Source organism: Vespa velutina, chromosome 6 (assembly GCF_912470025.1).
Source record: "Vespa velutina chromosome 6, iVesVel2.1, whole genome shotgun sequence".
Classification (NCBI taxonomy): Eukaryota; Metazoa; Arthropoda; class Insecta; order Hymenoptera; family Vespidae; genus Vespa; species Vespa velutina.
The window spans coordinates 6,909,388-6,924,319 of NC_062193.1; the positions used below are offsets into that span (position 1 = coordinate 6,909,388).

The 14,932-nt window shown below is 36.7% G+C and overlaps 1 protein-coding gene across 5 annotated transcripts in view; it reads right to left on the bottom strand.

The window, feature by feature from the left end:
* Positions 1-10,307: 10,307 nt before the first annotated feature.
* LOC124949978 (RNA/RNP complex-1-interacting phosphatase-like) overlaps positions 10,308-14,932 on the bottom strand; it is a 43,744-nt gene continuing 39,119 nt past the window's right edge. For 3 of the 5 annotated variants that reach the window (XM_047495959.1, XM_047495961.1, XM_047495963.1), the window contains 3 exons: positions 13,314-13,374; positions 13,133-13,179; positions 10,308-12,551 (listed from right to left, as the gene is read on the bottom strand). In XM_047495959.1, the coding sequence (XP_047351915.1) occupies positions 11,668-12,551; positions 13,133-13,179; positions 13,314-13,374 (992 nt within the window). In that variant the 3' untranslated portion in view covers positions 10,308-11,667. The remainder of the gene's footprint in view (positions 12,552-13,132; positions 13,180-13,313; positions 13,375-14,932) is intronic. The other 2 variants (XM_047495962.1, XM_047495960.1) reach the window with 2 other exon arrangements.

The window sequence follows — 14,932 nt, forward strand, 5'->3', positions numbered from 1 at the left end:
AAAAAAAAGAATAAAAGAAGAAAAAGAAAAAAAGAAAATACTGCCGTAAGCACGAAATAGTTTCATTGTTCGAAACAAAAAAAAAAAAAAAAAAGAAAAAAAGAAAAAAGAAAAAAAAGGAAAAGAAATTCTAGATATCAATGGATCATCCCTTTTGGCGAAGTACAGAAGGGAGTGCATCGTCTCATTCATTTTCATTTCCTTTCTTTCCGTACGAAGACCGGAGGCTCACTCGTTCATTTGCATAATCTTGCATTACTACGATCGTTTTCATAAAGAGAAAGAGAGAGAGAGAGAGAAGTAGAGAGAGAGAGAGAGAGAGAGAGAGAAATAGAATAGTAAAGATATATACGAGAAAGTAACTTTTATCGTGAGAAATTTAACAAATTCTTTCAAATAGAAAAAGGCATAGGTACTCTCGTCGTACTTTATTATTTAACGAATCGAAGTGAAAAAAAAAGAAGTAAAAAAAAAAAAAAGAAACGAAGCTTTCGTCGAACGAAACGAGTAGTTTGCAAATCGTCGAAATTACAAGAAAGAGAAATAAAGACCGGTTGGTGGTTATTCTCTGTCGTTCGTATCACTCGTTTTCCAAACCTCTTAATTTCTTTACGGTGCAAAGATTTGCACGGTTCTTACGATCTCATGCGATTTCTCCTCTAATTAAAACAATTTATTGACCGCGAGTCCTGGAGTAAGAAGCGAAACGTAGAATGGCGGCAAATTAACGCGTCGTAAAAATTCCTTACAGTAATAATGACATTATTACGTCTACCTGGCATCGATATCGGAAGAAAAAGAAGCAGTGAGCCGAACTCAACGACGAGCTTGCTCGTGAAATCGATGTTCGAGAAAACGATGGTTTCTCTCTCTCTCTTTTTCTCTCTCTTTCTCTCTCTAGAGTTACTCTTCGTTTTTCAAAAGGATCGACGACGAACGACCAACCGATCGTTACACGTACACGTCGAATTACATTTCTCATGATTCTTTTTACGAACTCCACAAATATTCAAGAGGAGAGTTTGCCGATACTCCAAAAATCATTTCCATATTTTTCTATAGCGGTTCCTCTCGAATAACACAAATTTCTACTTTCTTCTTTTGCACGTGCATGAGTTTTAGTAAATGATGATTAATAATCGATTCGTAACTTCTTCAAGAATTTCCAAAAGATCTTTTTGACTATGTGTCGTCAAAGACAACGGAACGAATGATTGACGTGACGTTTCCTATCGTCGAACCAACTCAAAAGTTTCTATCTCCTTTCGATACTGTCCAATCTGTATTATAAGAATCTTCGAATTTCTATAGTAGACTATCTTCAACCATCCCCTCACCCCCGCCCCTCCCCCAATTCTCATCCCACTTTCATCATTTTTTTCTCTTTTAACAAATATTAGAAATTCATCGTCAATCTTATCTCACGTCAATTTTCAGAACATTGTACATTCACGATATGAAAGTTTTGTATTTGATCTGTAATGTCTTACTAATTGGTCAAGAAATCAATTCAGGAAGAGAAATCGTACGATTTAATTCAAGGAACAATTCTTTGTATCGTCATTGACAATGAATCCTTTATATCTTGAATACGTATCTTATGTCCTAAGTCGAACAAAAATAATATTATTAATTCTTTTGCCGTTAGTACCGTTAAAGCCATTGAACTTAACCTTCGTCTTTACGATTCAACGAAGTGCGCTTTGTTAAGGATATGCATTTTGTCGCTCACCAACGATGAATGCATCTTAACCGTGGATCTCACGTTCCTTTGAGATCTTTGATATATATCGAATTAATCTGCTCGTGAATGCGTCATCTTGTCTGAGACAATACGTTTTTCCCATTACGTATATAAGCGAGGATTTTTTTTCAAAAAAAAAATAATATTATTATCTAACGATAAGATAAGAATTATATGAAATTAAACGAAAATAAAAGTTAAGAAAAGAAAAGAAAAGAAAAAAAACAAACAAACAAAAAGAAAAAGAAGAAGAAAAAAAACCAAAAATTACAAATGCAAAGGATATAACGTAGAAACGTAAAAAAAAAAAACAAACAAACAAACAAACAAACAAACAAAAGAACGAAGAACAAGTTCTTTCCTAATACCGCAGAAGCACAACCTGTTCCCCGGTGTACCTGGTACGAAACAAGAAGAAAGTTCCAAAAATACAACGAACCCGATGTTTGTTGCTTCAGCACGAGGAGAACTATCGAAATACAAGAGAACGAGTCTTGCGAGCGATGCTCGGTCGATTATCGGTTTACAATTAAGACGTCAGTCGAGCGAGGGGAACGGATAAAGCGTCAACAGCACGTCGCCAGGCCTTGTCCCTGTCATGGCTCTATCATCCCTCTCTCTTCTTGTCCCTACCGCTTCGATACGACCATAAAGAGAGAGAGAGAGAGAGAGAGAGAGAGAGAGAGAGAGAGAGAGAGAGAGAGAGAGAGAGAGAGAGAGAAAGAGGCAACGACAACGACGACAACGACGACAACGACGACGATCGAATCGCGAATGGCGAACTGGACGGTGACAAGACGTAGATGGATAGACCGCGAAAGAGATAAAAAGAAGGAGAAGGGATAGCAAAGAATCCGCAGGATGATATAGGAACGAGAGAGAAAGAGAGAGAAATGAAAAAGAAGGAAAGGAAAAAAACAAAAAGAAAATAAAAGAAAAAAGAAAAAGATAGAAACGATGTGGTGACGTCGCGACGTGATCGTGAAACCGGTCGTGGACGCGTGTAAGGAATACACACATCGAAACGATACATACGTATTATTCAGTTATGAGCTCTGTGTGTTAAAACACGCGTTGACAGGAGGTGAGCAATGGCTCGTCAAACTAGCCTCGGCTGACAGTCGATGACAAACGCACGCACACACGTCGGACCACACACAATAGTCTCTCAACTAGGGAGAATGTGCAAGTGTGTGAGTAAATCATGTGTGGTTGGTTACGTTCGTGCAGAAGTGATACCACAAACGATTCCTCCTCTTTTGACGCTACCCACCAATTCATATGATAATCACTGGACCCCGTAACGTTATTCTCTCTCCCTTTATTAAGTGTACCACGTCTGACCCATTTCGCCTGTCAGTCCTCTTCCAGGAATTTCTGAGTCACTACACAAGTCCACCACCATCGAAAAGACCGACATCACCGACACCATCATTGTAACGAATACACATGCATATACGCAACAACGTTATATCCAGATATATATATATATAGAGGCATGTTTCTTTTTCTTGAAAAAGATAAATTATTATATCCAATAATACATCTTTCGAAGAGAAAAATAAAGATAATAAGCGAGAAGATTATTTTTCTCGAAGAGTAAAAAATCTCTTACCGAACGTTTCACGTAACGTGCGTTGATATTCGTCTTATCGATTAAATAGACGCCGCTTTAATTAAACATCGTAAACATCATCTCTCGAAGATTCCTCTTTCACGGTATATACGTATCTAGAATTCTCGCGCTTCTCAAATTCAAAGTACCACGCGAAGTGCCAAATGCGAGCGATCGCTCCTTTTTTCTTTTCTCTCTCTCTCTCTCTCTCTCTTTCTCTCTTTCAAACTCTTAAGAGACTTTCTCCGTTAAGAGTCTCTCGAAGAACGTGCTAATCACCGAGCTCGTTTCGAAGGGGGTGAGAATTTGCCGAAACGAATGGAAGTGGAATAAGAATGCTTCTCTCTCTCTCTCTCTCTCTCTCTCTTTGCGATGCGATGAGAATCTCGAACGAATAAGGAGAGAGAGAAAGAGAGAGAGAGAGAGATAGTGGTAAGAGGATGCAGAGAAGAACGAAGAAGAGGGCACTGTCATAAATTTAAACAACGATTAACATTCGAAGTCTGCTTCTTCCCACAGAAAAAAGCATCCGCGTTGCCCTAAGCGAATAGAGAGAGAGAGAGAGAGAGAGAGAGAGAGAGAGAGAGTGCCTCCTCGAAAAGGCTACGAAAGGCATCTCTTCGTGAAAACGATGCGAGTGTGCGACGAAAGAGAAAGAGAAAAGGAGTACGAGGGAAGAAGAGGTAAAAAGAGAAAGAGAAAAGGAAAAGATTGTGGGAGGGAGAGGGGGAGAGAAAGAGTAGGATGCATCGCAGCGAGGTCATAGGTTAAACTGTTCTCTCAACGCCATCCCTGATTTATTAATCATCGCTAAGGCCGTAGGCTACCTACGTTATTACCCCTCCTCCTCTCTAACCTTCTTTGAATAGGTATTCCTTACCTCTACCAACTCTTTGACTCCTTCTCTATCTCTCTTTCTTCTATCTCTGGTCGAATCGGCAAAGAAGCGAGAAGATTTGTTTTTTTTTTTTTTTCTTATAAAAATTAAACAAAATCTCGTCAATGACGTAATCTATCATTGTTCTTCTTATCCTTTCCTTTTTTTTTATTCTCTTTCTCTCTCTCTTTTTCACATTTTCAACAGATACTTTCTACACTGCCATCAAGTTTTAATGTCAACGTTGGAAAAAGGGAGAGACGAAATACTACGGGCAATAAAGAAAATCTCATTTAAGATCGGAGGAGACCATATGTTTGGAAGAAAGAAATTGGATTTCTTTTTTTCCTTTTTTCTTTTTTTTCTTTTTTTTTGTTTGTTTGTTTGTTTGTTTGTTTTCGACAGAAGATTAACTTCGAGGTTTCGATACTCTTCTCTTGCTCTAGAAAATCTATCATCGGGTAAAGACATCGGCTTCCCGTTCCATTAGAATCACCAAAGCTTGCCTTGAATTCTAGATTTGAAAAGAAAAGAGAAAGACACACACAGAGAGAGAGAGAGAGAGAGAGAAAGAGGGAGAAAGAGAGAGAGAGACATTGGTGTCGGCCACAGAGCATTAGAAACGCCTACGTCGCGACCACGAGTCGACCTAGATTGTCAGTGTCTTTATCCTTTGCCGTCCTTCTTCTTCCTTCTATTCTGTTCTTTCCGATCTCAGAGTTTTCCATGTCACTGGCGGCGGTTACGTTGATAGATACGTGGAGTTCAGCTCGATTCTTACGATGGAGAAAGAAAGAAGCTCGATTCTTACGATGGAGAAGGTACGATGTCAAAGAAAAGGAGAAAGAACAAAAAGAAAAAAAATGAATCTATAAATATAATCGTAGGATGGATCATTTAAGAGAAAAAGAAAACATTTTTGATCATCTCTCGTCGTTTTTCTTTGTTCTACTTACTGAACACAATTCGTAACTTCTTTTTTTTTTTTTTTTTTTTTTTTCTTTATCATTTTAACATTTGATAAAAGTTAAAAAGAAATATCAACGATATCTATGTTGTTTCTACGATCATAAAATTTTTCTTATGAAGAATTTTCTTTTATGATTTTTCATACGGAGAGGGAGGTGGGGAGGGTGAGGGTGGAGGGGAAATAGAAGTTAACTTTCTCCATCTGTGATATTTCTACGATAGAAAAATCGTGCTCACTCTTTCTCTCTTTATATATATATATATATATATATATATATATATTTCTCTTCATATATACCCCTTACGGCTATGCATCATGGTCTTTGTGTAACGTTACACCGTTCGCGTTTGTTCCAGCCTACCCGCACGATAGCATCGCGACCGCTATCGATATCCCAGCGTATCGATCAAAGAGCTCTCGAGGATAATAAGGCCGTAGTACGACGGTCCCGTATATACGAGGTGTAACATGCACTTCTTGAGCTTATGGTTAGCTGCAACATCAAATTCTTCTCACGAAAGCCATTCCAAATATTGTAAAGTTTATTTGTCGAACATAAGGATACTATGTCCCGTTTAAAATGAATTAACATGAACGATATAAGGAAGAAATGTCTAATATCGAAGAAGATTAATGACGATCAGTAATAAGTAATTAATTAATATTTTAAAGCGATATAAGATAAGGACAGAATTCGAGTGAAAATGATTAATTATATAAATATTTCGAAGTACATCGGTATCGCGATAAAATGAATTAAAACAATACGTTTCATAATAATTATCTCGTTCATTATCATGGCCTTGTAATTAATACTATTTAATAATTTAACTTATGTCCAATGCGCACGATTTGCGCTCGCGCGTGCTTGTTTACGCTTTTACGACACCCATTTGAGAAAGCTTATTTAAAGCCCACGCAATCGTCAACGAATAAACAGTCGAAAATCTCGTTCGTGATAATTAATAATAACATGAAAATGAACGTGACGATCGTGCACGTTGATATGGCGTAATGAAATCCATTGGAAAAAACGGATTTTTTTTTTTTTTTATATGTTACACGTCTTAATTTTTTTGTTTTTTTGTTTTTTTTTTTAAAGAAACAAAATGACTTACCGAAAGAATATAATTAGTCAATTATTATATATACATGGGATACTCAAAAATAATATATCTTCCTTTTGTTCTTATTCCATTGAGAATAGCATAAAAATATTGATCGCTAGGAAAGAACATTGTTATAATTAAAAACAAATTTTTGGATACATTTACACCGACACAACGTTATTATCACAATGATCGTTCCTTCTATATTTGCACATGGCCCAACAAGAATTCACGCGTACTGTTAATAAAATAACAACTCAAAGCTAATCTTTAATTACGTAGAACGGTCTTAATTATCGTCGCATTGTTTAAGAAGTCACGGGATGCATAAATAAAGTATGAAAAAAAAAAAATGATAGTCCAATGATATGAACGTGGAATGGACTCTATCGACGTCGATGTTAAATAAGTGGCCTCGAGCTACCGCCAATCGCGTTTGGTACCGCCTTCGATAAGCTTCGATAAAATTACGAGAACTCGATTCTTCCTTATATCTCCTCCTCCTCCTCCTCCTCCTCCTCCACCTTCTTCTCTTTCTTATTTTCTACTCGTTGAGAATGATTTGACCTAACTATAAACGTACTATACCTCTGATATTTACTATATGTGTGTGTGTGTGTGTGTGTGTCTAATACAAAAGAGATTAAATGACGATAGAACGAATCGGTAGAATGATAGATGGGAAGATGAGACATAATATAAATTCGAAGAGGAAACGATGACAAATTCCAATTATTGTCATCGTAAAATGTTAGAATTAATTTTTACTCTACGTCAATGGATCGTACGTCAAAGAGACTAAATTTTAATATCATCTCGTAATACGCTTTATTATTATCAAGCGATTGACGAGTTTTGTTCGATCAATTTAATTAATACACTGTATAATTAAATTTTAAATAATATAAATTCACATTAGAAAATAATAATTGTTAAATTCGCGTTTTAATGAATTTGATTTGATATAATCGTGAGATTTAGTATAACTTCGTATCGTCATTCGTTTTCTCTTTTTCTTTCTTTTTTTTTTTTCTTTTTCTTTTTAGGTCCACGACCTGATCATACGTTGGTATATAGAGAAAGTCCGATATAATCGTGGATCGCCAGAGAGTTGGAAACTGTAAACAAGGCTAAAGATCTTTCGACAGACGAATGCGGCGCCAACGTTACGCTGACGCAACACGTAAAAGGGGAGTAAATGGGAGACGATGTGTCTCCCGTGCGAAAGCCAACGTCGGTATTATCCCGAATTTGCAGGAAACACAGTCGACGGCCTCTTCTCGCTCGAACAAATCTAATTTTATCACGAGACGCAGCAAAGTTTCAACGTCCCGACGTTGTACGAATCGTGCACACAGACACACACACACACACACATACACATATACACATAGACATATCAAGGTGTACATATGTAGATACGTATAAAGGAAGAAAAGCATATGTTCATTAAAAGAAAAGAAAAAAAAAAAAAAAGAAGAAAAAAAAAAAAAAAAAGTTAAAAGAATAAAAAAGACCGATTAGTTAGTAAAAAATATTTATCACCGAATTTACTTAAAATATTTCATTTTTACTAAGATTTCACAGATTCGAAGGAGGGGGAAAGGGGTAGTTAAGATCGTTACGAAGATCATGGAAGGTCCGTCGTAAAACGAAACGAGAAGGGAGAAGAGAAAAATGAAAAAGACCGAGAAGAGATTCGCAAAATCAGTGTGGCCAAAAAAAAAAAAAAAAAAAGAAGGGTAAGGAATCTTCTCTCTCTTTCTCTTTCTTTCTCTCTGTCTCTCTCATTCTATCTCTTCCTACGTACGGTAGACGACGCGTAAGGCAATAAATATCATGCGATTAGATCTCCGATGGCGGCATTGCGGCTACTCTGGCCATGGGGTTGCTTATGGACAAGAGGGAGCGGACTATTAATCACTCCATGTTAATCAAGCCGACCGCTAAGTAGGCCGCGTCGTGGCATTAAAGTGCACTGCCACGTATCATATTGGCGTGCCAATGAAGCACGCATACACTAGCGTGTAAATCAAATACGAAGTACGATGATAGAATAGAGATGACGTATATGTATACGCGTGTATGTATGTATGTACGTATGTATATATGTGCGTGTACACATGTGTGTATATATGTGTATGGGAGAGAGAGAACGAAAGAGGAAGGTAGACTATTCTGGTGATGGCCTCGTGTGTGGTTAGCCTTTAGCCTCCTATTATTCGACTCTCAAAGGATTCAACCCGTGTATCCTTACCTACCGCAGACACGTGCACGTCCCTTCTCATTTTTGAGGAATTAATCGTGACTAATTGCCAGATCGGCTGAGAAGAGTGCAACCTTTCTTTCTTTTTTCTGTCTCTTTCTCTCCCTCCCTCCCTCTCTCTCCCTCCCTCCCTCCCTTCCTTCCCTCCTTCTCTCTCTCTCTTTCTCGTTCTCTTTCTTCGTCCTTTCTTCTTCAAAGAATTACGGCGTTCACGTAGTTTCCAAGATTTCTTCGTATCCCAAGAGAAACCAACCCTTCTTCTGCGAATTCTTCCTCGAGCGAGAAAATAATTTTTTTAGATAAGAAGAAGATAGGAAAGAAAAAGAGAGAGAGAGAGAGAGAGAGAGAAATATGTACAGAAGAACGCGATAATAACGGAGTTATTACGGTCGGAAGATTCGAGAGAAATCGAATAAAAACAAGATACAGAAAGAGAGAGAGAGAGAGAGAGAGAGAGAGAGAGAGAGAGAATATATAATAAAAATTGATCATCATGATTGTGAAAATAAAAAAAGAAAAAAAAAAAGAGACATATTTTTTCGCGCATAAGTTAAAAAAATTGTATCAAGTGATAAGACCCAAATTGTTTTTCAAATGTGCCAAGAGAGAAGAAATATTTGAGAAAGAAACAAGAAGGTAGATCGATAACATTCGAGAGTACGAAATCGAGTTACATCGTGGTTTCTACATTTTCGATACGTCGCACCTCGAGCGAACGTTAAACTTCAAACTAAAAGACTGATCGAAAGGAGAAATTCTGAATAAAAAGAAAAAAGAGGAAGAGATAGAGACAGAGAGACGGAGACAGAGTTAGAGTTAAAGAGAGAGAGAGAGAGAGAGAGAGAGAGGAGAGAGAGAGAGAGAGAGAGAGAGAGAGAGAGAGAGAGAGAGAGAGAGAGAGAGAGTAAAAAGAGGAGGGAATCGTGAAAGCATAGAAAAGGAAACGCAGAGAAAGCACACTCTTTATGGACTTGTTTGTCCCTCTTCAGCTTTTTACGAATTATTTGAAAAGTTCGAACTACCAGCGGCGAGACGCATCAACGGGGAACGTTTTGGACCACAGCACGATAGTTAGATCGTGCGATTATCACTATTATTATAATTTTTATCAAAATCTATTTCACGTAATTCAGTTCATTCGATTATTTCGATTGTGTTGCGCGATAAACGTTCATGATAAGTCGCTTTCGCGATATCTCGTAATAACATCGAGAAACATTGAAATTGTTTAAAAGACAATTTGTATAAATCAAATAAAATATTTTCTAATCTCGCTCTTTCTTCTATTTTTTTTTTTTTTTTTTTTTTTTTTTTTTTTTTTTTTTCTTTTTTATCTGAAAATATTGAGAAAATACATCTTTGATAAATCTAAATGGGCAATGTCTGGATTGAAAAAATATTGTCTGAACTTTTATGACATTCATATTGTTCTCAATTTTCATTGGATCGATCGTTGAAGATGATCGAGATGTAATATACTTTTTCCAAGAATCTTGACATTTTCTAGGAGAAAGTCTAGTTACTATTATAATCTCAATTGTCTACGCGACGATCTTTCCATATCGAAAAAGTTTTCAAGTTTTAGCCGTCTTCGTCGTCGTCGTCGTCGTCGTCGTCGTTGTCGATGTCGTTGTCGTCGTCGTTTACATCGTTGTTGTACTCGTAGTTCTTCGATTTCCTTTAAGAGCATCGTCGTATACCTATAATTCGTAATAAATCATGCATCCGCTTGTGAATGGATTTAATAATTTATGTTCATCGTGATCTATGAAAGAACTCGTATAATGTGTGAACTTTGAAAAGAGATACATTATAACAGGCCGTTCGAAAAAATAAAATCCTTATAGGATCGTCGATCGTATTTGTATTATAACTTTTGACCGACAAACGATTTCAGAGAAACTATTTTTATTTTCTTATTATTTTTCTCTGTTTCTCTGTTCGATTCCTTATTAAATGGAGAAACTAAAGTCGATAGTTACTACTTAGCTTACATTATGGATTTCTCCTTAAAGTTGAAAATAACGCGTGTAGAAGCTTCGAAAATTATAAAAGAAGCTTTAAAAAGACGCTAGAAATTTCTCCCCGTGTGGAATTTTATTCCATTTAAGGCGCGTACAATCGCTTAATGATATACGATACGTGCGTTCGTAAATATGATCAATATCACCACATCTACACGCATGATCCCTGACCGAGGTCGAATATTGAAGCACTTTAATTATCTTCGAACGAGACACGAGAGACGTCAGGTTCTAATCCCTTAATCTAAACTATTTCTTTCGACGATAATTTTATAATAGTACGATACACGTAATCCACACATAATTTTCGTCTTTTAAATAGTCGAAAAAGAAAAAAAAAAAAAAAAAAAAAAGGAACTTACCAATAAAGTGCGTTTATTTGTCAATGTCGAACATAGTCTTAAACGTAAAGTAGTAGTAGTAGTAGTAGTAGTAGTAGTAGTAGTAGTAGTAGTAGTAGTAGTAGTAGTAGTAGTAGTAGTAATAGTAGTAGTAGTAGTAGTAGTAGTAGTAGTAGTAGTAGTAGTAGTAGTAGTAGTAGTAGTAGTAGTAGTAGTAGTAGTAGTAGTAGTAGTAATAGTAGTAGTAGTAGTAGTAGTAGTAGTAGTAGTAGTAGTAGTAGTAGGTTCCTGTATAGATTTTTCCCAACAATGAGAGCCATGTTGTTCGGATGGAAAAACGACGACGACATATTTCACAACAGTTTATAGATTTTTAGTCGAAATAGATAAACGTCTAGAAAATCGACAAGGCGAATAAAGAATCAACAAAGATTCCTCGTTTGATTTTTATGTATGTTAGGAATTAAGACCGAGAGAAATAGAAGTTTATTCCGTCTCAAAACGTTTCTCTTCGTTCTCTCGCATCTATTCGAATACCGTTCGTAAATGCTGCAAGAACGGTGAGATCGCAAAAATCACATTTTCTTTTTCCTTCTATCTTAAAAATGTCGCCATAAGGGATTTTATAGCAACACATTGAGCGACTGATGCGAATGACATTATTACACAACATATTGTAAGTTTTTAAATGATAAATCGCCCCATCCTAGATAACACATCATCACTTAGTCTGATGGTATCGTCCTTTTAATGGCCGTCGCAAATGTGCGTTCGTCGATGAGACAGCCAAAAGATTTTCCTCAAAAGTATCTACGGTAAAGTCCTGTTCCTTGGTAATTTTTGAAGTGATATTTCTAATCCTTCTGGCGGTACTGACTTCGCGCTTTGTTAACCTCATCGAACTCCCAAGTGGTATAATTCTACCGTTTCTAGCAATCTGTTGCTCCTGATGCTGATTATGATGTTTCTTTTTGTGAGCTTGTAGTCGTTTAACAACAACCGCCTGCCTAACTTGTGGTGGAGGTGGTGGAGGAGGCGGAGGCATTTTTGGAGGTGGTAATCGAGATGGCGGACCAGGTGGTAACCTAGGTGGACCAGCCATTCTCGGTAGACCTGGTAAACGCAGTGGAAAGCCTGGTGGATGAAAGCCTGGACCTGATGCTCTCATGGCTGGTGGTGGTGGTGGTGGGGGCGGTGGTGGTCCATATCTCAAAGGTCTCGGACCGTACATCGGTGGCCCTGGGGGCGGTGGAAGTGGCATACCAGGCGGATGTGGAGGCATCGAACCAAATCCAAGTGGTGGAGCACCAAAACCGAAAGGTTGCGGTGGATAAGGCGCTCCATTCGTGAATCCACGACGGTGTGGCTTGAATCCTGGCGGTGGACCCATTGGATATGGCACTGGTCTCCCTTTTGGATGTTTCAGTCTTAATCTATACTGATCGAGCACTCTTCTTACTGGTATCGAGTAATTCTCTTTACGAGTGGTCGATGGATTAAATAGATTGATTTTATTTGTATCGATCTTCTCACCACGTGGTATCTCCTTTAAGGCAGCAACATATGCGTCACGATAGATCGGGTACCCACGTGCCTCCTCGAAAGCTGTAACATTACATTTTTGTTGTTTCGCAATTTAAAAACGATTAATTTTTATACTTTTATTCGATAGACTAAAGGAAAAAAGAAAAAAAAAAATAATCTTAGGATCGAACGAAATTAAAATTACATTGATTCAAAATTTAAAAACAAATTTAATTTCAAACGAAATTAACACCCATGGATATCCGAGGAGTGCACGGTCAAAAGGTTTCTTTCTTACGACGTATCGCCAAAAACTCAGATTATCTTCCGCGAAATATGAAAATTGATTCGAGATTCATATGATTAAGGGCTCCCCGATTTTCGCGTTCTATTGTCATCCAAATGACTTTAACTAAGAACTACGTGACATTGTTTTCGTTTGTTCGTTCGTAAATACGAATAGGGGTCAACGATTTGTCCGTATTTTCAAAATTTTAATTTATTTTCCAACATATATACCAGTTAAATTCAGGTCACGATCTAAATCCTTTCGACAAGTACAAATGGCTTTCTCTTATTACTATTTCACGCGTTTTTAAAATGAAACATTTAAAGCTTCAGTTATTAAAATGTCAAGTGGAAATGGTCTACTATTAATACACCTTTTAAAGAATCTTGTAGTTCCCAGCCTAGTTGTTGAATGAGATACCTGTAACCAAATGTCAAAATGAAACATTTTATTTAAATAATATATACATATATATATATATATATAAAATTATATATATTTTATAAAATTATTTCCAAGCAATTACATTGACGTCCATACGATAATTTCCTTACCTACAAATAAGATACCCACTGCGGTTTATACCATGCGTACAGTGTACTCCTATGACATCGTCTGAAACAAAAAACAAAAGAAGAAGAAGAAGAAGGAGAAGCAGAAGCAGAAGAAGAAGAAGAAGATAGAAGAAAGAAGAAAGGAAAAAAGAAGAAGAAAGTTTTATGCATCGTTGAGCAGCTTCGATTCTTATGTAAATGAAAAATGTAACGAAACGTCGAACGTCATTTCACGAATATAACTAACGTCTGACGCACAACTTCGATAACGTACTACTCCAAAACGTTTCGAGAAGTTTAAAGAACTAGGTCAGACGAATTCGAAACTCCCGAGTACGTTCAATTTTTAAAGTCCATAAATTTATCCGAATGTGTCATTACCCCGAACAATGGCTGTGCCCTCGGGCAGCGAAGCGGGCAAAAACATACGATCTGTTACCTAGATCTGATATACTGCGAATAAATATGTAAGACAAATTATCATACTGTAACTATAATAAAAATAAATAAATAAATATATAAATAAATAAATAAATAGATAAAATAAAAAAGGAAAAAAAGAAAGTTAAAAAGCTTGATTATATTTAAACCTACGTTATTATACCCTAAAAAACAAGCCGAGCATACTCCAACGATATAAATTGCAAAAGTTTAAATGATTCGTGTATAAAATACGTCTAATTGCTTCAAAGGAGAACTATAGTTTCAATAAATAAAAAAATAAATAAAAAAAAAAAAAAAAGAAATAAAAATAAAAATAACGTCCATGGTGAAGGTGCACAATTCCATGGGTCATCAATTTATTTCGTCCGAAGAAAGCTTGTATTTTTTCTCTTTCTCTCTCTCTCTCTCTCTTTCTTTCTTTCTCTTATATACTCTACACACACACACACACACACAAACACACACACATTTTTTTTTTATTCTCAGTAATACTCTTTGCTGCTCAGCAAGGGGCTGATTATAATATTATCGCAAATTACCGTCAAAAGCTGCGACGAATTCGGGCGTTCGTGACTGGGCCTGTAAAGTCAGGTCACGGCGGCACCTTCGCAAAGTACGACCTTAATGAGAGTAGTTTCGTCTTTCTCTCCCTTCTATATATTTTATTTTCCTTTAACCTTTATATCCCAAAAAAAAAAAAAAAAAAAGTGGTAAGTACTGAGTACTTTCGAGGTAGTTTGTACCTCTTTACCACGCGCTTCGGTGCGAATTAAATGGATGTCGGAGTGCGCGTGATACGCCAGAGCCTCCTCGACCTCGGCCACGAACACTTCAAAAAAAAAAAAAAAAAAAAAAAAAAAAAAAACAAAAAAGAAAAGAAAAAAGGAAAAGAAAAAAAAAAAGAAAATATCCGCTCGCGAGAAGGTCGTTTCAGAGAGAACGTATTTTCAGTTTTTTTCTGTTTTTCTTCATTTTTTTTGTCTCTTTTTCCTTTTTCCTTCTTTTTTTTTTTCTATTACCTTCTTCACATTTCTTTCACGAATTTCACGATAAGCTCGTAAATTCATCACGCTTCTCGAACTTGACCGTGAAATTTTTATTTTTTAAAGTCAATGATTTCGACGCGTGTTCTCGAACGACGACGAATCTACACGCAAAATCGCGAGCACGATTTC